This window comes from Myotis nattereri, assembly GCF_964212035.1.
Source record: "Myotis nattereri genome assembly, chromosome: 12".
NCBI lineage: Eukaryota > Metazoa > Chordata > Mammalia > Chiroptera > Vespertilionidae > Myotis > Myotis nattereri.
Window position 1 is genome coordinate 36,540,541 of NC_138087.1, and position 26,122 is coordinate 36,566,662.

The window sequence follows — 26,122 nt, forward strand, 5'->3', positions numbered from 1 at the left end:
ACCAGGAACAGTCTCACCACATAAAAGATGCAGGGGCACTTGAATAAGAACAGAAATAAAGGACCAAGAAAAGAGTTGAAGACCAGAAATTAATTTGAGATGAGAGCCACAGTGAACTCTTACAGGAAGTGACCAATAACTTAAACAAGGAATTCCTTTCTGGAAGGCAGAGACTGAGTTATCTTTAAATGGACATAGTACTTATCAGGCCAGACCACACTATTAGCTGAGACGATCATGCATCAGGTATTCAGGCAAATGTACACTCATCGTAAGCACTATCACACGATCACCCAAACGGAGCCATTATGTTATACCATCATGCATGGCTCCTTCTCTTTACATCCCTCAAATGAGGATCAGGATTAACAGGTCGTAAATACTTAAAAGTTTCAGCAAGTCAGTTCGAGGGCTAGCATGACAGTCTAGCAGCCAGGTATGCTAATAATGATAAGCTAGCCAGAGTCAAAGATAAGCCAGTTTGTACTTTGATTCAGATTCGGGCCAAATGGATTCAGTCACAATTTGGTGGTAATTATGGTAGACACCACGACTCTCTTGGGAAGCAAAGTCTAGATTTAAGAGGGAAACACTAGGCAGCTCCAGGGCTTACCAACACACAAAGCTTAATTCGAGGATTAAACACCAAAACTCATTGGACTAGGTGCAGTGGTATTGACCTCCAAAGCTAATTTCTACACGGAGGATGTGTTCAGCTGCAAGCGTCCTCAGCTCCCTGGCACACTACTGCAGTAGGAGGCCCCTGCTCCTGGGCAGCTGTAGTTACAGAGGCCCTATAAAAAGGGCGGTAGCTTGAAAGAGCGTTCCAAACAATGTTTGTTCAACCTTGAGATTTTCCCAGGGCCTCACCTTTAAGGTGTAGCATTTATTACACACTTTCCAAGAACAGAAGCATGAAAGGGAAGGAAACAGAGTTGGCTTTTACAGGTAGAAACTGACAGAAGACAAAATTACCACCAGTTGGGTAGTTTTTCTTTGGGTATCTGCTAACGATGTTCACAAACACATCAGTGCCAGTTTAACTTCTGGAAGGGTTAAAATAGAATCTGGTGTTGGAGCTAAGACATGCTGGTATGATACTTAAGTAATTTATTTCCATCGGGAGATCCAATTTAGACCAAGGAATGTGTTTGCTGGCCCTATTCCCCTCCTGGGATGGCGCCAAAGCGAGGAAGGCCCATGAATTACTGTCCTCACACAGACAAAAGCCCACCCACTTGGTGCTTGACTGGGCTACTTCTAAATGTAAGTGCCTTGAATGACTTACCTTTTTATTTCTATTTGTCTAGAAGAAACACCAAAGCAAGCCGTGGTCAATGACCATGTGAACTCCTTTCAGACTTTTTGGGGCAGTTAGGAAGGGCAAGTAGTTGAGCAGATAGTAAAGTCACTGGAAAGCGAGTCAACGTAACTGCCTCTTCATGCTTAAGTTAGCTTCCCCTGCCCACCCTTCTTTGAGCAAAAGGGTCCTTGGGATAAGCCACTCAACACTGATCTTCTTACCACAGTTTTCTTCATCTTCTCCATTGTCACAATCATTTTCACCATCACATCTCCAGGACTCTGGGATACACTGAGTAGAATGGGCGCCACAGCTGATTTCATTTGTGCGGCATGTTCTCATATCTGTTGATGATATACAGTCTCAAAAGAGCCTCCAGACTCATCAGTGCAAAGTCGCTGCTCCTGTGCTGCTTGGAGGTACACCTATTGACTCAGTGGCCTGGCATGCTGGTGAAATTGGACTTAACTAGTTGAAGCCTGGGTAGATCCTTTGCCAGCTCCGTTGCTTAGAAGCCATGCCAACCTATGCTACCTGGCAGTACACCTGAGAGCCTTGACCGTGTTACTCCTTCAAGGTTCCGTGGAGTGCCCAGTTCTGGCTTTTGTTTTACTTGGCCTAGTTAGGTTTACTGGCTGGCCTGCTCCTGGACCATTGTTTATCTGTTGGCTATCAAGTGGTACACACAATCCCAATTTCATTAAAGGCCAGATGGTCTAAGACACATGAAGTCTTCCTTCTAGTTCCTTTACAGGTCTCCTTCACAATCTCCTTTAGATTTATATTTTGCAAAGTAGTGACATCCCATACATTTTGACTTTACTGGGTCATCCTCTACTAAAATGTGGGGCTGAATCTTTATGGAACCAGTCTTTACATGTACTAGCTTACATGCCTTAACCAAGATTCTTATTACTCCCCTTGCTTCCTGCCTAGAAAATTGATATCACACATTTATTTTCCTTTCTGCTTGATTTGCTTTTGTAACCATTTTCCCAACTAAAACTTTGTTCATTGTTCCTCCACAATAGGTCTCTATTGCCTGAAAATGAACTCCTAGACTTTCTTCATCTTGACATTCAAATAATTGCATATCCTCCTCCTCTATCACCTCATAGGTTTTTTCCGAATATCAGCCTAAGAACTCAGATATACATTTGCTTAACTATGAAATTTCTCTTATTTAAGAACAAGCTGTAAGTTTCCTACTCTAATAACTTTAGATTACATGTTTATTCAAAATAACGATATCACCCTACTTCTAGCCATTCTACCTCTTCTGTAACAGATTTTTTTTTCCTTTTTTTTTTTAAAAGGAGAAGCTGTGTATCTAAAAGCTTATATTTGGCCTACAGGGGAGCCTTACATCTTGACTTAGCTTCCAGGACCAGAGTACCATCTGCTCATATTCATCATTATCAAACATTTGAAATCTGTGCACCTAGTCAAGGAGTTCTCAATGAAGTCTGCTGGCTTCAGTCTTAAATGTGCAATAGTGAAGCTACCCAAGAGAACGTCAGTCTTGTTAAACTAAGGAGAACATTCTTTAGAGGCTACTGATCAACTGTTCATGACTTGACTGACTTTGGAGTCAATTGGCCTACACTTCACGGGAGTCAAAGGAAATTAACACCAAGTATTGGATTAAACAATACGTAGAGATATGAGAGACAGAACGGCTTAGAAAAGTTCAAGTCTAAAACAAGGCACACTCACGGCACTGTTCTGGGCTGTCATCAGAGCCATCTTCACAGTCGGGATCCCCATCGCACAGCCATCGGCTGGGGACACACTGGCCGTTGTTGCACACAAAGTCAGACTCGGCACATGTCTTCTTCTCTACAAAAGTTTATTTGCAGGGTTAAAGTTGGAGTCCCTTACCCAAGAGCCCTATAATCCCATGGGGGTAAAACTGCATTTTGATGTATTTCACTTGTGAAATGAAGCTGAATCAGTTAGCACCCAACTGCCCATATCCAGGAGAACTATAGAAAAACCCCACCCTCCCCAGAGGCCAAAGCCACTCACTCAAGAAACCTGGAGGATACTGAGGTCAAGCTAAGACCAAGGTTGCTAATTATCTTACAGCCCAGGGGTTCCGTACAGCTCCTGTCTGTTCGATAAGGTTGAGATTAAGTAATAGTTTCATGCTCTTCATGAATTTCTTCCAACTCTTTCAAGTTCTTTGTAAATTGAATAGCCAAACATTCCATCCTCTGACTGGATCATAGTATAATTGCTCTAGGGGCATACCTTAACAACACATGGTATAGAGCAGGAGTGGGCAAACTTTTTGACTCGAGGGCCACAATGCGTTCTTAAACTGGACCGGAGGGCCGGAACAAAAGCATGGATAGAGTGTTTGTGTGAACTAATATAAATTCAAAGTAAAAATCATTACATAAAAGGGTACGGTCTTTTTTTCCCCAATAGTTTTATTCATTTCAAACGGCCGGATCCAGCCCGTGGGCTGTAGTTTGCCCACGGCTGGTATAGAGACAGATGAAGCCTCAGTACTGAATACTGTCACCCCTACAGGTCTATAGGGGAGAGGAACCCACTCAGTAAGAAATAAACGGAGCTTGAATCCAAAAACAGGAGAGGTGCCAGAATCCAGCTTGAAGTGATTGCAGTTGCAAATACCCATAACGGATGGCCTGCAAGGTATCCATTTTGCTATTCTTACTAGGGCAGGCCTTTTCTCCTGTAGTTAGGGTGACCATGCAATTTATTGTCCAAGTTGGAACAATCTCAGTAGAAAGGGGGCACTGTTCATTGTACCAAGAAGATAAGCATAAACCACGGCTATCCTAAGTAAACCAGGCAGCTCGGTCCCCCTACCCACGAGGAAGTCAGAGGGCAAGAAGTGTGTTAAAAAGTAGCCACATAGGATATTCTAGGCTCGTCCTTCTCAGACTATATTCTTCCTTACCCAGGTGTCTATACCTTCCATCGTAATTTCTAGTTTTAAACATTCTTCTCCAACAAATATTATGTAATGGTAAGTCAACTAAAAGCTGACGATTTGCTGAAAATTTGAAAGGAACCGCTTCACGACAGGGGTTTAAACTAGGAACAACACTCAGAGCTTAGAGTATCCTAAATGAGAGGGCCACTCTGGTTTACCCTCTGATATTATAAAGCGGGGAGACAGTGATTAGAGTCAATTGCTAGAACTCAAGATGAGGAATTATAATGATTCGAAAAGGGTTATTTATCTCCTTGAATTGTGTAGCCAAGGAAACAAGAAAGGCCACATTAGCTCTTCGAGTCACACCTATTTCTAAAATCACTGAAAATACCAACCCCCCAGTGTTAATGTTTAAGTGATATCCTAGGCCCATGTTCTCCTGAGCATGTAGTGGGGTTGGGGTGGATGGGAGTTGGGGAGTTTACAAAGCCACTTGCTGTAATTCAACCTGTGATATTCCTTAGAAGTTGTAAAAGAGGGAGTAGGAGATGGCTGGTTGTAAAGAAACCACATGTCTTTAAGAAGCAGAAAATATTACAGGAATAGGAAAGACTGGCTGTATTACATAGTGTTTGAGAAAAAGATAAATAGCGACAGACAGATTGCTAGAGTTCATCTCTCTCTCTATTCTGAGCATAGACTGGGAGGGTAAGGAGGCTACTTGAACTGAGCCTTGAGATGGATAGAAAGTTCGATGTGCCACAGGGCAAGAGAGCTACTCCTTGCATCCTTAGGGTATCTGAGTCACTGATAATCAGCTCAGCCTCACACACAAGAATGAGGTACTGGGGCCAACAAGAACACACAGCTTGTGGAGTTCAAGCTGCAGTTGACTAAATACGCTAGTTGACATACTTGAAAGAAAGAGCTCGGCTGAAACTGTAACCAAGTTCAATATCAAGAGGTTGGACCAGAAAAACAGAAAGTGGCTTTATAAGTTTCCAGTAATTGTGTAGCTTTCCCCTTTGGAACATCTCAAAATAAGCATATTCAGGGATCCCCTGAGCGCTTTCCTTTCCCGCTTTCATACCTGGGAGGTGGAGACAAATTCTAGTGAAGAAATATTTAATTTTTTCCATCTTGTGTGATCTTGATACACATCCTTCTCTTTACCTCTTCCAAGCCCTCCTGCCATGCGGCTAGAAGTTATTTATGCAAAGACTGTTTTAGGAAAAGCCAGCGATGACCCTAAGATGACCCAGGTCAGTTCCTACTAGTAATTGACTCTCATCGCTGTTTCCCCCTTTACAATATCAGAGGCTAAACCAGAGTGGCCCTCTCCTTCAGGACACTCTAACCCAGTGGTTCTCAACCTTCTGGCCCTTTAAATACAGTTCCTCACGTTGTGACCCAACCATAAAATTATTTTCGTTGCTACTTCATAGCTGTAATGTTGCTACTGTTATGAATCGTCATGTAAATATCTGAGATGCAGGATGGTCTTAGGCGACCCCTGTGAAAGGGTCGTTCGACCACCAGAGGGGTCTCGACCCACAGGTTGAGAACCACTGTTCTAAACTCTGAGAGTGGGACCAAGTTTAAACCCCTGACTTGAAGCGGTCCCTTTCAAATTGTCAGCAAATTGTCAGCTTTTAGTTGACTTCCCATTACAGAACTGGTCAGATGGTAAAAGACTTCCCACCCATGAAGAGAATAATTACTTTCTAAGAAAAAACAGTGGGTTTTGCCAAACATGTACGCTTAGACTAGAGGAAGAATTACTACTTACACCAAGAGAACAGCTGACAAGAGTGAGTTTACGAGTGGGATAGTTACTGAGGAAATTATAGTACCTAACTAAGTAAACCCAGAAATATCATAGAACTGAGTGTCTTATAGAATATATGAAAATCTTAGTGTTAGAATGCAAATGATGGAAAAGTGTTGCCCAGAACTATTTTTTTTTTTTTTGTCTTGAGATTGGAGAGAAGTTTCTTCCCCGAGACTGTAGAATGGACTTCTTATGCTTCCACATAAGCTACTAATCCACAGATTGGCACGACAACATCCATGGTGTTGGTGAGAGCTCAAGCACAGGACAGTCGGCTACAATGTTCACTCTATAACATGTTAGTAATGATGCATAAAGAAGTAGGTAACGGTATAACAAGATAGCAGTTGGTGAAATTTACATTAAGCTAGTTTTCTTCTGTATTTCTAGTTTATATAGTGGAGATCTCTATGTAACATCTTTTAAAAGGCAGATGACGATGTTATCACCGGAATTCACACACAACATTATTTTTACAGCATAGAACAAAGGGGTCAAGGTACCTACATGAGAACATGTAGTTCTCAGCGGTTCTGGCTTGACATGAGGTTATACACATTGCATAAACAAGCATTCCTCACAATGATCTTTTCATAGATGCTGATCAGTTGTCACGATGGCATATCCCCGTGGTCTTGGGAGAGATGTCTTCCACCCTGTCTAATGCTTTAGAATTAGCATCTATTGTAGACAGAGAATTAAAGAATAATTCTTATCTAATCTTTGATCTGTGCTGGCTTGTAGCTTCTGTGCCAGGAGTTAATTGATCCCATGAAACTTTATGGGATCTTTTTACCATCTGTGACTTCCTTTTGGGGGGAGGGGGGAAATCAAAGCTATTTGAAAATTGGACAAAGAAAGTCTGTTCTAAGCAGTCTTCTGTCTATCTTCACTTCTGGTCCTCCCCTCCCTTCTCCTAGCTTCCTACACCAAATGTTTGCCTGATCTCAGATAAACCAGCTCCTGTCATTTGAAAGGGACTCCACTTGATCTTCAACATTCTGTACCCAAGTTGATAACCCCGTGTCAAACATTCAATTATATTCCTCTAGACCAGGGAGTACAGAATCTTTGGACGCTGGTTCAAAGGAAGTCTTAGGAGTAGATTCTGTTTTCAGAATCTCGATACATTTGTAGAAACTAAGATAACATCACCCCTTTTCAATGAAATGCATTAGTCCCAGTGAGGTGGCAAGTGAGACTGTCAAACTCTTGACTCACCACAGTTCTTTTCGTCACTGCCGTCAGCACAGTCTTCGTCCCCATCGCATTTCCACAGCAGTGTGATACAGCGGCCGTTTGTGCACTGGAATTGGGAAGGATCACATTTGGCTTTTCTTCCTAAAATCAGGAGGGAACACTTAGCTAAGCCTGGGATATAGGGGTGATAAGTTAGAGATTCCAGTTACCCAAAACCTATGGACAGGGGTCCTCTGAGAAGGACAGCTACAGACTCAGTAGGCTAACACATTCTCGGATGCAGACTTGGGTGGGTCTTGGGGCAGTGACTGATAGTAACTGAGTTCTTAGTTGGGCACACACCATTTAGATAAGACTAGATTTCCCAGCCTCCCTCGCAATGAGGAATCACCATGAAAATCAATTCTGGTTAATGCACTGTAAGCAGGATTGGCATATACAACTTCTAGGAAATATCCTCTATTTTCCTTCCCTTTATTCCTTTCTGGTTCCTGAAATTTGGGCCTGGTGGCTGGAATAATGATCTTGGACCAATGCAGCCAGATCAAGATAGAAGGGATCTAGATTTCCCAGAGAACATGGGGCATTTCCATCTGCCCTGGACTCACTCCTCTCATTTGTTTAAAAGTCACTTGTGTGGCTATAACCACACAGCCAAATCCTAATCCTTCAATGGCATTTCTGGTCCACATTCCATACTGTTATTCATGAATGATGCTCCTATTACAAGCAAAGTGAAGGAGATTTAGAAGGAGCAGCCGGGAAAGGGGAGACATAGAGGTTTAATACCATGGTTCCTCATCTCAGACCTTGAGGTCTGATTGCAAAAAACACATGTTTACACAATGACTCCAAGATAAGATAAAAAGCATCAAGAAGGTATAGTTTAGAGACAAATGAAAATCTTTTTTAACTTAGTGACAGGAGAAAAGCAAGTAAGGTAGAGCCACAGACTTGGGTTCCATTCCTCCGAACATCAGTTTTCTTATGTTCAATGTATAAACATTTCACTCACACAATGATATGGACTAATTCTTGTAAATAAGTAGGGCACTTGGGTTGTTTTTGTTTTTTGCCTGGCACAGACAGCTAACATCCAGGTGTTTCCCATCATTAGCAGGTCTGTCCTTCTGGAGGATATGATGTCTTTGAGATAAAAGGCAAAGATCCGGTTGCTTAATGCCAATATCCTGCAAATATTCGAGAAACCCAGTGGAGCCATATATAGTTCAAGCAGATTACTTAGGGAGGCCTTCCGATTTCCTGCCACCTTTCAGCATCTGCAGCTGTGACATGCTGGCGTCAGAACAGATGCTACAGTGACAAGCACAGACTGGAACTCTTGTGTTATGCACACAATACTCTAGTTGGCCTCCCTACTGTTGGCTGGCTACTCCCCACTGTCGGGAAGATTCTATGCTTTGTGGCAAATTCCCAGGGAGATTAAAATTTGGTCCAAGTCAAGTTCACCGTATGGGTGTGGTTATTTTCTTAGGTACTAAATGTATTTGCTTAAAACCTGCTCCCAGGAGTCTAGTTAAGCTAAGACCCAGGTAAAAAGCAGTGTGATTCGATCGCATTTCCTACATACACTTCATATTATTCATTCATTCCACAAATATTTTGTTGGGTATAAGATACCAGGGACTTAGAAGGGAAAACAGGGGAGAGTAGAGGTTGCTGTCAGGAAGCATCACCTGCTAGTTTTTATAGAAGTACCTGGCTGCCTCCCAACTCTCCCTCATCATCAGTCTAGTCTCAATCTATTCTCAATATGCTCAGGGTTGAGGTACCTGCTCCAGGGGCCATTGGCTGTAGTTCTGTATCCCCACTATGTTTGAGGTCTGTGGGAGTAATAAGGATCTATGCGGAGCATTGCATTTAAAAAGTAGGAAAAACAACAACAACTGATAGAGTACATAGATATAAATGTACTTGGAAAGAACAGCTGGGTTATAGTTAGGATACTGTGCAGATTGAAAGGCTCTGAATTTTTCAAAGGTTTTAGTCACCCAGGTCAAAATGAGACAAAAACACTGACATTGATATCTACACTGTCACAAAGGTAACCGTATGGTCAGACTTGGACATGGACTTAAAAGTAGGTGCCTAATGATGGTTTTCCACGTCAGGGTTAGGTACCTGGAAATCTCCTTACAAATGAGTCACCTGGAAGCTACATATTTTATAGACACTCAAACTGTCTTGAGATTAAATACAGACACACAACCCCTTAAGCCTGATGTTTAGTCCAATGTTCCCTTCAAGAGGGGCTCTGAATGTAGCTGTAACATACAAGCTATCAACAGTAACAAGAGACATTAACCATTCCAGCCACGCTGTTTCCCGTGTCCATACTGAGCAGGCTCAGGGCAGGCATGAGCATTTTCTTAGTGTTTATTCCAATAGCCCAAGATGAAAAGGAGTGTAATTTCTACCTTTTCTTATCTGAGCTGTTTCCACTTCCCCCAGGCTTCTGCCTGGCTGTCATAAAGCTGTGTTTTACCATGACACACGCACAGCCCTCCATTAAGAAGGAGGGGCACATGGGGTTAGGAGTACAGTCTGCTCCTAAATGTCCCTGCTTGTTTACAAAAGGAGCGAGATGGGCTGGGTAAGGCTGCCAGGCTTTATAAAGGACCCTTTAGAGAGTGAGGCGCATAAAGGCCTTCAGCTTCATGGCCGCGTCTCTCCGTTTCCCAAGTACTTTGTTTCCAGAGATTGTTACTGGGCAGGAGGTACTCCCGGTTCTGTTAATTCCCTGCCTCGTGCAGAGCGGCAGAGCTCAGACACGAACTCCAGTGCTGAGACCTCGGCCACCTGACTGCAACCCCGTGTGGGCTTTCTGTCTGAGTTTCAGAAGGATTCTGCCTTATGCCTCCAAGGTTCACCTGGGAATGCTGCTGCCCAGAGGAGAGCCAAAAGCACCACACGAGTTAAGATGCTTTTGGTTTGTGAAGCTTTGGGGTTTACAGGCTTGTGGACCTGTAGTCTGTTTCCACCCAGAACAGTTAAGTCTCAAGTTCAGGGTTATACTTTCATAGAGGGAGCAGGATGAACTTGAAATCACATACTGTGATTCTTTTAATCTTAGGCGCAGCTAGAGCCAGCGATGCCTGGAAAAATAACCTGTGAAGTAGAGGAGCAAGGCACTCTACAGGGTGGGGCAGAAGTAGGTTTGAAGCAGGATGACTTTCTTTTGACTTGGAGTTACATCGAAGAATTTGAAAAGGGTTCTATTGCTTTGAGAATTCAAACTGTTGGACTGGATCTAGGTTTCCTTCTAGCTCTGACACTTTGAATATCCCTACCCCTTTGGATCAGGGTCGGCACACACATGGCTATTTAAATTTGTACTGAATGAAGTGTCGAAAGATTACTCACTCATACTGTCACTTACACAGAGGGAATCAGACTATGCAAACTTACTTCAAGGAGCCCATGTCCCAGGAGCCTTGCGTATCTAAATAGTTGACTACCCAGGCACGTTGGCAGCTCACTGGCTCCAAGAAACTCAGGGTTTCAATGCAAATAGAAGTCAGCCTGCCAGTGTCTAATTGTCCCTGCAAGGGTTACACGGAAGAGCAATACGTAAGCTTCAGTAAAAAATGGCATAGACCTTATAATAAATACCAAGCCTCACAGTGGGCTACAAATGTCCCAGGAGGGCTCGGAGTGACACCTTGGCAGGAGTGTCCACCGGCAATGCCTGGAATATGCAGATGTTTCTGAGTATCAGGCTCAGACTGAACTTCGACTACTCAGAGGGGCTCGTGTGGCCACACTGCTGGGACTAGCAGGGCCAAGTACTCCAATCGCCCACACCCCTCCTCTCAGCCTGAGCATGCGGGTGTTATCATCTACTGGAATTTCTTCAGTCCATTTGTTTTGGCACTTCTGAGGCTGCCAAGGGCATTTATTTTTAGTAGGACTCACTTCTGCTTGGCACTTGAATGCCAATCTTTCTATTCATAGGCGAAAGCTTGTTTTTAGACAAGCAGATATCCTAGTCAGCAACGTTTCCCACAGGGAAGGTTAGTAAGAGGAACTCAGCGAGAGGCCCCCAAGATATCAAGCACCAAGTCTGTGTTCTAGCCTTCAAGGCAGCCTCTGAAACACAGGTGGGGGCCAACTAAAAACTGTTAACTACTTAGGTTAAGCCTTCTGATTCACTGCAATGAGTGAATCTTATAATTCCGTGGTCGGCAAACTGCGGCTCTCGAGCCACATGCAGCTTTTTGGCCCCTTGAGTGTGGCTCTTCCTAAGCCTTAGGAGTACCCTAATTAAGTTAATAACAATGTACCTACCTTTATAGTTTAAGTTTTTAAAATTTGGCTCTCAAAAGAAATCTCAATCGTTGTACTGTTGATATTTGGCTCTGTTGACTAATGAGTTTGCCGACCACTGTTATAATTCAATTGTCAAACAGTTTTTCCCACTTACGTCAGATTGAAATGATCTTAAGGATCATGGACAAATAACTCATTCACACCTCCATGCTACAGGGTCAGAGCTACTATTCCCCTTGTATACGTGTATCAGGAAACCTGTTCAGAGAACGGAAGTAAAGTACTTGCCCAAGATCACTCTGGGAAGAACTAGAATTTGAACCTGGGCAGTCTGGCTCCAAATTCCGTGTTACTGAGCATGTATGCAACCAAGAGCACCTCACTCAGGACTATTTCTTTCTAGAGTGTCCTGTTGATTTGTAAGTTGGCCAGTCGAGTCAACTTATTCCAGAATTAGGTAGTTTTTCACTTGTCCTAATGACACTATCCCATGTAGCTTTATTGTGGAGATGGAGCCCTTTCTCCTGTCCCCATCTTAATTTTTAAAAAATGCTCCTGAGTATCCTGGAGCATTTCCTAGCGGGTCCTTTCCTAGGAGGACAACCGTGCTTGGTGTTCCTACTGAGGACATATTGGACAAGTAGTGCAAAGGCCCTCTGGTACTCTTTGGAAGCTATTGGTTTTCACTGGGTGGTTCTCAAGCTCTCCTTTGCATCAGAATCCCCTGGAGAGCTTATAAGACACAATGCTGGGCCCCACCCCCTAAAAATTCTGATCCAGTGGGTATAGAGTGGGGCCCACGTTTACATTTGTAAGGAGTTCCCAGATGATGCTGACACTCCTGGCCCCTGACCACACATTGAAACCACTGCAGGAAGGTTAGAAGGCTCAGATTCTACCGACCATGGAAGTGACTTCCATTTTCAGGGTTGGGATTTACAGTACTCATCCCCATAAGCCCTCCTGCCCATCACTGGATGGATATTGGTGATAAATGCCAGCCTTACAAAATATATCAGGTGACAGCCTGCCATAAAGCCTTTGTGCCCATTAGGTAGGGAAATTTTATCCAGATGCCTTAATCAGCACGCACCGAAAAATGTGGTTCTAAAATCTGCCTTGATCTCTCATGTGTCCCATCTTTGATTGGCCCCATCACTTCCTCTACATCAGTAATCCAAAAACGAGGCCAGATTCTTCTCATTTTGGCATCAAGCCCTGGCCTGTCTAAGCCCTCATCTCTCACTTGATCTAAATTTGTCTCCTGTCCGTCTGCCTCTAGGCTGCCACATTCTGTATCCAAATCAAGATGGTGATTCAAACAACCTAGTGCCAAGGATGGTATCACTTCCAGGTTTCCTACTGACTCTAGAATTGAGTCTAGTTTATGACATATTCCTCCCAACTCTCTCCTATTAATTACCCCCTGCCATCTGCTCTGGCTACACCAAGTTGCCCCGCTCACTTCCCAGGCCTGCACCCTCACTGTTGCTTTGTCTTGATTTGCTCGTGTTACCCCTGTCCATTTATCTACCAGGAGTGGGTCCAGATGTCACCCCTTGAATGAGGCCCTCAGTTCCTATCTTGACCAGTTAGGTATGGTTTGGCTGTGTTTCCATGGTCTCCTGTGCCAATCATACAGATGTCATGGTCTGAGATGCTCTTACCCACCGGTTTGCATCTCTCCCAGTGGACATCCCCTAACATAGGGCCTGGAATTTATCTTTGTAATTCAGGCCCTGGTGTCTACCGCTAATGATTCTTTCAGCACTAGTGAGTATTCATGGATGCGCTAGTTGATTTGTTAGTTCATTAATAAAGCTGGTTTGAACTATAGACTTTCCCCAAGCATTCTTCCCAACTTTTGTGAACTTGAAACCAAGTGTGACAAGCCGTTTCACTAGCTCGAGTACTTTGAAAGAATCTAGGTTATAAAGGCCACTGTTCCCTATGCCTTTGAGGGTTCCTTCCCCTTATCTTTGTGACACTTTCTCATTTTAAAAGCATGCTTCTTCCAAACTGATCTGTCAGAATGAGGGTGCCAGTGTGGGTATGTCGGCCTCATTTCCATGTGAGGAGAAAGGTTTGACACACAGGGAAAGTTAGCAGTGGCTGACTGGTAAAGTTAGAAATTGGATATGTGGGGCCCAGATTTTACTTCTGACATGTTTGAGCGCTCTGTGGTAATGTTGGCAGCAATCTATTGGGGGCTTGAGTTGCATCACAGCTGTAAGATCATCTGCAGAGGTGGAAGAGTTTCTGGCTTTGTCACATGGGAACCTAAGTTCTTGGTGACTTGGGGGAAACTTCGTAAGGTGTAACCCAGGCAGCATGTGGGAACTCCAGCAACTTTTAGGTGCTGGCAGCCTCTTTTATGATTAAGTCTTAAGCTCTGGTCTGCTCACTTCTATCCAGTGCTTCTCTTCCACGCTGTGTTTGAATCACTGATTTCTCAGGTTAACTTCCTCGTTAGATTAAATGCCAGAAAGGAAGGGACCAACCACCTGGTCACAGTGTCTCCATGGCTGGTGCCATATGGTAGGTGCTCAGTAGATTAGAGGTAAAGTGGGCTCAAGCAGATGTACAAAGGTCAGCACCACTCCACCACCTACTTAGTAAACCTACAGATCAGTTAATCATTCAGATCTTGGGAAGGCTTCTTAGGAGAATTATAGATCAGAGGCAGTTTGTAAAAGAGGAACCCTATTTACTCATGGTATTTGGGTGAAGTATTAAGTTAAAACACATGAAGTAACTTGCAAAAGTTGTCTTTTGCCAAGGTTTTATCACCCCCTTTGCTTGGCAGCTTGCAAGACTCACTCCATCCCCCATATCACATCTAGGTACATAAAAGCTCCTAGCCAGCAAGGCCAACATGGATGACCCAAGTTGGTGGCAAGACGAACCATTCTAGCCAGTGGTCCAATCTTTAGTGTCTGCCTCCAACAGTATCTCTTAAATATAAGGCCATGAATAACACCCCCCCCCCCCCCAATGTGGCATCTCTGAAATACAAAGTGGGCAAAGGATCCCTAAGCAGACATGAAGACATTTTTCTAAAGTAGAATCTGTACTTTGTCCCCCAGCACCCAGCAGGCATCCTCTTGCTTAATTTAGAGCCCCAAATAGCCATCAGGCCCAGGCTTTCCTAGGGAACGTCACATGAAGGGGAAAGTGTGCTAACTTTAAGGTTTCACCTGCCATCTCATTAGATCCTGCAGTGCACCTAGCAGATCTAACCAGGTGGCATTAACAATATCCAGATTTTTTTATTGCAAACCAACAGAAGAGCTTAGCAAAGAGATGCCGATTCAAACTGAAAAATGCACAGAGTGAAATCGAGATGATTTTCACTTACGAAGCCAGATTTTCGTAGAGCTAAGGCATACTCAGCCTTGAAGTCCTATGAAAAGCTATCCTCGGGTCTCTTAGCTAAAAACTCTTTAGCTGGGCAAAAGAAATTGCCTCTGGACCACTTACCTCTGCTCAACAAGTACATCTAATCCATCCCCTCTGCAGAAGGTATTCTTGGACTTGTTGCCTTGAAAATAGTCACTGTGCTGTGGCCTAAGTACTGTTTTGAGATTAACTTGAAGTAGAAGGGAACATCCTAAGCAATTTTGAAGCTATCAACTAACCATCTGGAGAGCTGGAGAGCAGCTGCATCAGCCCACCAAGAAGCTCTCCTAAGGCAGGTACATTTATTATAAGCATCATCACAGACCTTATCATAGCCTGCTGAGGCACTTAATTTCTTTTCTTTTTTAAATATGTCTTTATTGATTTTAGGGAGAGAGAAAGGGAGATGGGGAGAGATAGAAACATCATTGGGAGAGAAACTTTGATTGGTTGCCTACTGCACACCCCCTACTGGGGATCGAGCCCACAACCCGGACATGTTCCCTCACCAGGAATCAAACCAGCAATCTCTTCGTACAGAGGATGACACTCAATTCACTGAGCCGCACCAGCTGGGCGCATTTAATTTCTTACAGGCTAATATGTGAAGGCAGCTTTCCAAAGAAAGGTCAGCATCCAGAGTAAATTTAATTATGACTCAAAATCATATAGGTGACTGACTACACTTGATCACTACTCCCTCTATTGCAGCGGTTCTCAACCTGTGGGTCGCGACCCCTTTGGGGGTCGAACGACCCTTTCACAGGGGGTCACCTAAGACCATCAGAAAACACATATATAATTACATATTGTTTTGGTGATTAATCACTATGCTTTAATTATGTTCAATTTGTAACAATGAAAATACATCCTGCATATCAGATATTTACATTACGATTCATAACAGTAGCAAAATTACAGTTATGAAGTATCAACAAAAATAATTTTATGGTTGGGGGTCACTACAACATGAGGAACTGTATTAAAGGGCCACGGCATTAGGAAGGTTGAGAACTACTGCTCTATTGAGAAGGACAGCTTTATTCACATTCTGTGAGAAATAGAAAATGGTCTATAGTTAACGAGTATCTATATATTTATGCTGTGCTCTGAGTCTTCTGGTCTTTGAATCAAAACTCAAAGCCATACAGCTGGGAGTATCTGTTCCCTTGATCTTACAGCCATGTTCTACTCTAGGAGATCTTGTTACATCTTATCAATGTGATGCTCCTCCTGAATCAGAAGGGCTTGTAACTACTTCTCAAATTTTCTAGAATTATAAAAACTACTCAAGTGAACTCGAGTCTATGGCCATCCAATTGTATCAAAGGCAGAAACACTTCTAACAGACCTGCCATAATTAACATGTGCAGTTTTGTTGTCCCAAAGTCTTAACTGTTGGCAGCTCTACTGAACTTGGCTTTAGGTATCTTGTGACTCAGGCAATAAAACCAAAGAATCAAAATGACACAGGACAGGTGCATGGCTGAATGTCACATGAAGTGGCCAATTTGGGGCGATTTGGGGACACAAAGCTGCTCAAGAAGCTGTCTCTGCCAATACGGGCTTGCCTGATGACACCCCCTCCCTCTCCCGCCATTTAAAGAGCCCTGCTCATGTCCTCATGCTTTGGCCCAGATGAGAATTATGGCCATTGCCACACCTTCCCTTGGTGCTACCAGATGAACCAGGGTTACTTCCTTCTTGCCCTCTAGTCTCCTATCCCTCCAGGTCCATGACCACTGCCTTTCCACCAACCCACCCCCCACAATAAGAAAAGCGCTGTGTACTCTTTTGCTTGTTGCTAGCCATATCTGAATAGCTCTCACACAACCTTGCTCTTCTGGGCTTTGGCCTTAACAAGTCTATGGTACCCAGATCCTAGTCTTGACTCCATAGGCTGGAGGAAAATGTCGTAGAATTCCAGGGATTTTGCAGTCAGGTATACTGCATCACTGAATTTTAACTCCTCTCCTTAGCCTGCCTTACGTTCCTTGCCAGGGCCTTAGAGCACACCTTCCCTGCCCTAGAGTATTTTAGACCAGCACCATAAGTGTATGTGCGCAAGTGAGTGAGTGTGTGTGTGCGTGTGTGTGTGTGTGTGTGTGTGTGTGTGTGTGTTGGGGCAGGGGGGGTGGTGCAGCAGGGAGGAAAGTGTAGAAGACCAGGGCCAGATGTCAGCCTACATGCCCTGGGACTTTGAACTTCAAACAGGAGCCAGTCTGGGTTGGTTTGTCAGTACCTACATCAGCAGACTCCAACTTCCCACGAGGTCAGAAGGCTGTGCCTCCTTTCCTTTGAAGCATTTAAGTCTTGCGTGGGCTTCTCCACTCTTCATGGCATGTCACACATTTCATAAGTGACCTAGGGGAGCGGAGGGTCCTCACCTACGTCACACAGGTGAGCATATGGCTGCAAGTGACTGTTTCCAACAATGCAAGTACATTCCTGGCATTTTAGAGGATCCAGTTACCCTCCAATGTAAAGGCCTGTGTGAATTTAAGAGAATTCCACACAGCAAAGAGAAGCTGGAGTACAAATGAGTGCTTTCTCCCACCTTCCTGGGCAGTTATCAGTAAGCTCTCGTATATTTTCCTAGTCCTGGAAATGGTGTGGAAAGTGTAATGCAAGTCATGGCACTATTCTGAAAAATGGCTTAGTAAGTTAGTGCTGCTCATCCATTAATGATTAATGTTGGAATCTGAAAACTTGTGAGCAGCGCTTTTCAGGCTCCCGGGTTTGTTACACGTCAGAGGCCATGTTCAGGGCGCTCTCCGAGGAGGCCCGGCAGGGGAAAGCATTCGCGAGAACAGTGGGTCTCCGCCTGTGGGGTTTTTACATTCCCTTAAAGATAACACTCCTCGGGCTGCTCAATTGCGAGTCCGCAGAGCCATGTGACCAACCTAAACGTGACCCTGCGGCCAGCCAATCGCAGCGCGCAGACAAGTCCGTCCCAGCTTCACACACGCTCCGGGACAAATGGAACCAAAGGGCAGGGGGCATTCGGAGACTTACAACCACCAAGTATTGCCGGAGAGAGGCTGTCTGACCACACGCTTTCAAGTTCGCTCTCACTTCGGGAGACACGTGACTGCAGGCCGGCGGGTCTCCCCAGCCCCCAGGCACCCCGAGCCGGGGACTCTGAGATGGGCACTGAGGACGGGGCAGCGTTCTGTCCAACCCCCTGGAGCTGGCGAGCAAGCCCCCTGGGTGTCCCGCCAAGATCACCGCAGGGCTCCGATCGAGTCCCCTGAGAGGGGCTTCCTGTCTTTGCCCAGGAAAGTTGTGCGTCCCCAGTCGGGAGGGTGGCAGAGCCAGGGCTCCCAGGCCCAGGGGGCAGACCCCGGGGCCCCGACAGCGGTCACCACTGCCCTCCGCACAAGCCCCAGCCGCACACCAGCTCTCGCGCCATCCCCTTTGATCCATTGTTTAAGTCGAAGGCTAATTGCAGTCACTAGATCAGGACCCAGTTCCTCTGGAGGAAATCTCGCCGGAATAAGGATCAGCAAACTAACCTGATTAAGTCTTTGTTCCACTCCCCTCCCCCGTTCAGCTAAACGGAAGACCCACGAGGTGTACAAGCGCCGCCACGGGCGGGGTGGGCAGGGGAGAGGGGAGCAACACCTAGAGGGGAGTCCAGTTTCAAGCCTCACTCGCCCTCTAACCTGCACTCCGGAGAGACAGCCCGGCGCCGGGGGAGTCAGTCCGGGTGCGCAGGCTGCACACTTCCAGCAGCTCCCGGGCGACTACGGGCTGCAGCCCACGGACCGTGCGCCCTGCTCAGCGCCACAGGGGGGCTGACAGCCCCCGCTGACACCCGGGCCCCTCTCCCGGGTGCCGTGTCCCCAGAGACGCCCACCCTCACCCACCCCCTCCCTGGAGTCCACGGAGCGCGCCCGGGCTGCCGCGCACGTCTCCGGGCCCTCTGCCTCCTCGCTAACACTCCGCCTGGCAGGGGAGGCAGCACCATTGTTCAGCGGCTCAGAAGCCCACATGCCCTCGCCCCCGCCAAGCGGGGCTGAAAAAGGAGGCGAAACCGTGGGAGGGAGTGTAAGGGAATGAAGACTAGTTCAGGCAAGGCTTTAGGACACCCCAAACCCCTCTCTCCCCCAAGCCCGGCTCTCCGTGGCGGCTACGCTGACAGCTCAGAGGCGCCACCAGGGTGGGGAGGGGGGAAAGGCGAGGAGAGTGGAGAGGTGCCTCCTAGGAGGGGGGTGGGCAGGAGGAGACCCGAGCCTCGGGGCCCCTGGGCGCGGCTGGGTCCGGGCAGCCCGCGGAGGGGTGCATCCTCACTTACCTGCTCCGGTGGCGTCGCTCTCCCCGGGCGCCCAGCACAGCGCGAGCAGCAGCCCGAGCGCCCAGAGCGCGGACGTGCCCATGGTGCCCGCCTGGATGGTGCCGCTGCCGCCGCCGCCGCCGCCGCCGCCGTTTGCTCCGCACAACAAGTTACCAGCCTTTCGGAAAGGAGGAAGGAGTTGGGGGCAGGGAGAGGAGGGGAAAGGAGGAGGGGAAGGAGTTAGAAGGGGGGAAAGGGAGCTGGGGAGTAGAGGACACCCCCTCTCCTACAACTTGCACAATTTCCTCCCCACCTGCTGGCCCACCCACCCTCCCACCCACCCACCTCCCAGGGCTGCAGCAGCAGTGCAAGCCGAGCCTGTGGGCAGAAATAATGCAGGCGCTGCAGGAGAGGGGAGGGTGCAGGAGAGAAGGAGAGGGAGGGAAGAGGGGGTGGGGAGTCGAGAACCAAGGAGAAGACCGAAGAGAGAGGAGCCCGCAGCCGAGCACCCACTGCTGGAGCTAGGGGTGAGGAGCGAGGAGGGGTCAGCAGGGGGAGTGGTCAGCGGGGCGGCGGGGCGGGGGGAGAGGGGGGGATTCAGCCCTCCTTTCTCATTGATGCGCTGGTCTCCTAAGGTGCCTGTGCCTGGGGGGTGTGAGTGTGTGTGCGAGTGTGAGCATGCGGGCGCGAGTGGCCGTAGCCGTAGCCTTGGCCGTGGCCGCCGCTGCCACCCGGACTGCTCCCGGGGCCGGTTGCTCCGCACGTCCCCCAGAGCTCACGGGGGCCCGGAGCGGCTGCTGGTTGGTTCTCCGGCAGCCCGCGCCTCCAATCCTGGATGCCTGTCCTAATTTCCTGATCCAGGGAACCTGCCGCCGCAGCAACTGTGCGCTCCCTACAGTCATTACTGACTGTACCCTCCCAGCAGCCGCCAACAGTAAATGCAGCAGCGGCGGCGGCGGCAGCAGCTGGGGCAGCAGCAGCAGTTAACGCTGATGCAACGATTGCTGCTGTTGCCACCGCCTTTCCACTAACGCTGCTCGCAGCTTCCAGGGGGCACTACCCATCTCGCTACCACCCTCTCCTGCGCCCCAGAGAGAGACTGGTAATGTGAGGCTGGTGGGTAGCATCTTCCTCTGGCCTCTGCTTCCCACGTGAGTGAAAGTGGTCAGGAGAAGGGGGTCCAAACGTGCGGGCTGCCCTGATGTGGGGTTCGGGATGTCTGTCTCAATTGCACGCCGAGATGCCATGTTTGCTAAAAATTAAATGTGTCTTTCAGTGTGTGAGAGTGTGGGTGAGAGCGTGCAGGTTGTGGCTTGTCCCCTGTATAGAACCAGACTAAAATAACTCAGGGAAATTGTCACAGCAGCCCCGCATTCTCTCATCAACATTAGAGTTAATTGCTAATTGCACAGAATGATAGTTTGAGGGCCTGTAATTAAAAGCTTAACTTTTTCTTGTTTGGGGGAGGGGAAACACACAAGTTTATTCTTCCTGATGTAGTTTGTAATATTCAATTACATGGCCCAGGGACGGAAAAAAGGAGCAAAGGCATGACTTCTCTAAAGGATGGATTCTTTTGGTGCCTGGCAGTACCGAGTCCACGTGAAATGCTTTTTGGGCACTTGAGTTTTCTTACACAGTTTCCCCTGCTGTGATCTGTTAGACATAACAGGACACAGTGGGCACACCGAGCTATTTTACCTTCTTAAATAAATAGTTTATGTTTTTAAAAAAGTTGTTTTTATCACGAATGCTCAAACTCTGCTGATTCGAATAGGACCGCGCTCTGGCTCTATTCTGTTGTTGAGATGGGAAGCGGTGGGCACTACCTAGCTGTATTCTCCTTGTTCTGGTTCTCCTGGGCATTTGTCAAGGCTAGTTGTCAGGTGGCATGTTTATTAGCAACTTACTGTGTCCAGGAGACAAAGAGGATAGGAAAATTCCAGAAGGATACACTTTGATAGGACCAGAGGTTATCCACATAGTGACTAATGCCCATGAAAGGGCTTAAGTCTATGTATGTATTGGTGGGGTCTTGCACAGCAGCTCATTTTGAATGCTATTTTGCCCACCCCATGTTTACATGTTTGAGACCTACAGCAGCCACACACATGTTGCATGTGAAACTGATTTAAAATTTGTTTTATGCCATTTAGTAGTGAAAATGCATGGAGGTACTACGAGTATTCACTTACTGGGCATTACAGTGTGATGGTAAAACCTTAGGTGCATAGCACCTTCAGTATTCTGAGGATTCTGAAAGAGCATCTGGTAATGAACTGTGGCCTTCGTAGGAATAGACACAGTATTAATAAACAGTCGTATGGCTTGTTTTTAATATTTTACTCAGAGACAAATGTGTATGACAAGTTAAACAAGGCATACTTGACAAATATATCTTATGCTTTCTATCTCTCTAAGGGATACAAATAAACTGTTGGTGAATTTAGCTGCTGCTCTATGCTCAGTCCCATAGCTTTTTTGTTGAATCAAAGGGAAGCATAACTTTTGACTCTGACTCTGATTGGCTGTGTAACTTGGGAAAATCATTGTGCATCTCTGTGCCTGCCTTTGATCTGTAAAGTGAAAAGAAGACCACAACATATCAAAGTTCTCTGTGGCCTCAAAGTATCAGCTCTCTATAAAGTACTGGTTTTTAGAAGAATAGGTTTATAAGGAGGAATGCATTTGATTAATATAGAAAATAACTGAATGACCAAAAAGGTAAATGTATCATGAATGGAGTCTAGTGTGGTTGAACTAACTGGGGTTAGAGAGATTCAGAAGCCTCCAGGGAAGTCCATAGGCAATCCCATTCTTCCCACAATCCACCACATTTATTTATTTGTTGGAGGAATATGCACTGAGCATCCCTGAAGGGCAGGCAGGCACTGTGCTAGGCAGTGGGCATGTGGAGACGCTAACCCCAGGAAGTTCATGCAGGATCTGGTGGGGGAGGCAGAGAAGTGGCAATTACACTACCCTATGCACAGCACAAGGATGCTCCAAGTGCTATAAGATTCCAGAGGGGAAGCAGCTAAGCCGGCTGGGGGCAAGGGTAACAGGAGAGGCTTTCTAGAGCACTTGTCTTCAAGCTGAGTAGATTCGTCATTTTTACCAAGCAACTCCAATTCTTCTTACTGCTGGACACATGACAGGATTGTACTTCCTGGCCTCCTAATGGTTGGGTGGGACTGAGAGATTAATTTTGGCCAGTTATTTGTGAGCAGAAGTTACAGGGTGCCAATTGCAGACTGGAACATAGTTCTCCACTTTCTGCCTGTCTCTGGCAACGATCACAGAGGGTAGAAATTAGCAAGTGGTCACTGGCCTGTTTTGTATGATCTGTCAAAAAGAATAGTATGTGTGTGTGAGTGTGTGTGTGTGTGTATACATATATATGTTACTCAGAGACAAATGTATATGACAAGTTAAACAAGGCATACTTGACAAATATATCTTATGCTTTCTATCTCTCTAAGGGATACAAATAAACTGTTGGTGAATTTAGCTGCTGCTCTATGCTCAGTCCCATAGCTTTTTTGTTGAATCAAAGGGAAGCATAACTTTTGACTCTGACTCTGATTGGCTGTGTAACTTGGGAAAATCATTGTGCATCTCTGTGCCTGCCTTTGACCTGTAAAGTGAAAAGAAGACCACAACATATCAAAGTTCTCTGTGGCCTCAAATATATATATATTTGTGCCGAGAGAGAAGACTATGCAACAGGAACCATATGTTGCTCACAAATTCTAACATATTTACCATCTTTGTCTCTAGAGAAAACAAAAAATTCTCACTGACCCCTAACACAGAGTGAGTGAGAAATAAACCCTTTTTTTTTTTCATCTATTGAGTTTTTGTTACCTCAGCATGACCTAGCATCAACCTGACTGATGTAGGGGGTGAAGGAGGAAGGGAAGCAAAAGAGCATCAAATATTAAAGAAAATGCAAGGGATTCAGGAATGCTCAATGGTGGGAAGTGAGGCAGAAGACAGGCAAGGACTAGATCAGGGGTCCTCAAACTACAGCCCGCGGGCCACATGCAAATACAAATATTATATTTGTTCCTGTTTTGTTTTTTTACTTCAAAATAAGATATGTGCAGTGTGCATAGGAATTTGTTCATAGTTTTTTTTAAAACTATAGTCCAGCCCTCCAACGGTCTGAGGGACAGTGAACTGGCCCCCTGTTTAAAAAGTTTGAGGACCCCTGGACTAGATGATATGGATATTTAAATGTCATGCTGACACTTTGGATTTCATCCCATAGGCCATGATGAGGACTTGTGATCATTTTTTCTTAATTATAAAAAAATTTATTAAGTTATGCAATTTATTATAAAATACAGAGAAAAATAAAATTTTAAAAGCATACTTTCAATACCCAGAGATATGAACATACTTTATTTCTTTCCTTTTAAAAATGTATTTAATTTTGTCCTCAAGTCACAGAATTATATATATATAATTTTTTTTCACAGAATTATATTGACATTATTTTAATTGGTACAGTTATGGCTCTATTTATTTAATTATTTGTTAATTTACTTTTGTAAATTAAAAATATATATATCCATGAGCCCACTAGTAGAGCCCAAGAAGTGGAATATTCACAGTAAGACATCCACCAAGGTGCTTCTCCACATAGGCATCTCCTAGCCTTCGCCCCTGAAGGAAGCTGCTGTTGTGATGCATTTGATCAGAGGCCAGACCTCCAGTGTGTTTTATAAAGTTCACTCTGTCAGTGGTATGAAGGGTGATTTATTTGGGAAGCAGAGTAAAATAAGACTAGAGGAAGGACAGATAGAGACTCTGGTGGTGAGGGAACACATAAAGAAAGGAGGGGAAGAAGCTATTGGCAACCAAAAATGTTCATGTAACTCCTTTATGAGTTTTTCTCCCCAGTCCTATGGGTGTATCTCTTAGAACAGTGTTTTCCAGACATGCACAATCCATAAGAATCTCTGGTCATGTCTGCTGAGAGCACAGATTCCCAGGTTCTCCCTCGGAGACCCTGATTCTGTGGGTGTAGGGCAGTGCCCAAGAAGCTGTGTGTGTGACCTGACCCCAGATGAGTCTTCGGGTTAGCCATGACTAAGAAACTTTCTTAGAGAATTCTTCTTGAATGCAGTTTTAACTACCATGTAGCTTTCTTCTCTCAAATATGTGTATATTTACTTGTCCAATTTCTCCATAAAAAATGCTAAGGTTAATGTTGGGCTTTTTTCTTTTTAAGTTCTATAAACTAATAAATATGGGCAGCAGAAGTGATCTTCAAGCCAATTTGTTAGTTTGAAGCACTGATTAATGTGTTTTCTATGCCATAGCCTCACCATAGGAACTAGGAAGTGAAATGAACTGTCCCCTTCTGAAGATGTCCCCTTCTGAAGTAGTTGCCGGCAACTTCTCAGGCCTTCATGTAATCATTTTCTAATTGTGTGGCAACTCAGTGAAATGAGTGGGATTTTCCCCACTTTGGATTCCCTAGGGAGGACCTGATGCTCTAACCAGTGGATCACACACTTCAGTTTTCATAGGAATCACCTGGAAGGCTTGTGAAAACACAGATTATTGGGCTCCACCCGAAGAGTTTCTGATTCACCAGGTCCAGAAGGGGGCCCAAGAATTTATATTTCTAAGAAGTCCTCAGGTGATGTTGATGTCATTGGTCAGGGAATACACGTTGAGAACCACTCTTTTAAACCCATCAGTATAACTTCCCCCCTCAGCCACTGTGATTGATTCATGGGCCTCAATCAGTCTGCTTGTGGTCTTCTGGGCACACTGATTGGCTATTTCAGCCTTTAGCACATTACCAAAGTCGATCCAGTTACAGTGAAGCTCAGGGCTTTGGCTAGATTAGAAAGGTACTTCTAAGCGATGTGGTGTATGGATATTAGGCCAGAAGTGTTGTAGCCATTGTGCCCCCAGGAAGGAAGCCAATTTGAAGACTGACTCACTCATAGAGAAGAGGAGGCTGAGAGAATCAGAGAAATGGCATCCAAATTGAGCCCAGGTTAGCGTCTCCTGAAAGCTGCCATTCTGCAGAGCTTCTCAGTTACCTGAGCCAGTACATTCCTTTTGTTGCTTAAGCCAGTTTGGTTTGAGTTTTCTGTTACCTGCTACCTAACTGACACAGGTGCCCTCTTGAGGGATATAATATGCGTACTGTAGGCATTGAGCAAAACACATGTGGCCATCCAATGGGAATAACATGCCTGACCCCTCCTGGAGAGTATTCAGAAGAGGCATGTAGGTATTAGTAAGGACTGTCTTAAACAATTGCTTTCTTCTGCATGCTGGCAGGGTCAACACTCACTCCTACTTCTATCCCAACTCAAACGCTCAATGAGGACTTACTACTAATGAACCCTTATTGAGGGTCTGATCCAGGGGTCCTCAAACTTTTTAAACAGGGGGCCAGTTCACTGTCCCTCAGACCTTTGGAGGGCCGGACTATAGTTAAAAAAAACCCCACTATAAACAAATTCCTATGCACACTGCACATATCTTATTTTGAAGTAAAAAAACAAAAGGGGAACAAATATAATATTTGTATTTGCATGTGGCCCGCGGGCCGTAGTTTGAGGACCCCTGGCTCTGATCTAATAAGAATATGTTTTTTGAAACCCCCAAGTCCAAAACTATTTTGCAGACTGTTTTTGAGCAATTTAAGAAAGAAAAATATGGTCAAATATGGTAAAGAGTTTATGGCTTGAGTGAAACTTCAAAATGAGTTGAGTATGAGGTTAGTCCAGTGGTTCCCAGCTGGAGCAGTTATGTCCCCAGTTGTCCCAAGTAGATCCCGGGAAAGCATCTGGGGTGTTTATCCAATGCCTCCCTTGAGATAAACTTTAACCGTGCAGGTGTTGGGACATTCAAGTCGTTGCTAGTAAAGAGGCTGCTCTA

General features: G+C 45.5%; 1 protein-coding gene across 2 annotated transcripts in view; it reads right to left on the reverse strand.

Moving 5' to 3' along the window:
• Positions 1-19,954, reverse strand: part of VLDLR (very low density lipoprotein receptor) — a 34,107-nt gene extending 14,153 nt beyond the window's left edge. Inside the window, exons 1-4 of one of the 2 annotated variants that reach the window (XM_081103231.1) lie at positions 19,232-19,954; positions 7,267-7,386; positions 3,020-3,142; positions 1,525-1,647 (exon numbers count right to left, since the gene is read on the reverse strand). In XM_081103231.1, the coding sequence (XP_080959357.1) occupies positions 1,525-1,647; positions 3,020-3,142; positions 7,267-7,386; positions 19,232-19,313 (448 nt within the window). In that variant the 5' untranslated portion in view covers positions 19,314-19,954. The remainder of the gene's footprint in view (positions 1-1,524; positions 1,648-3,019; positions 3,143-7,266; positions 7,387-19,231) is intronic. The other variant, XM_081103230.1, reaches the window with a different exon arrangement.
• Positions 19,955-26,122: the final 6,168 nt, after the last annotated feature.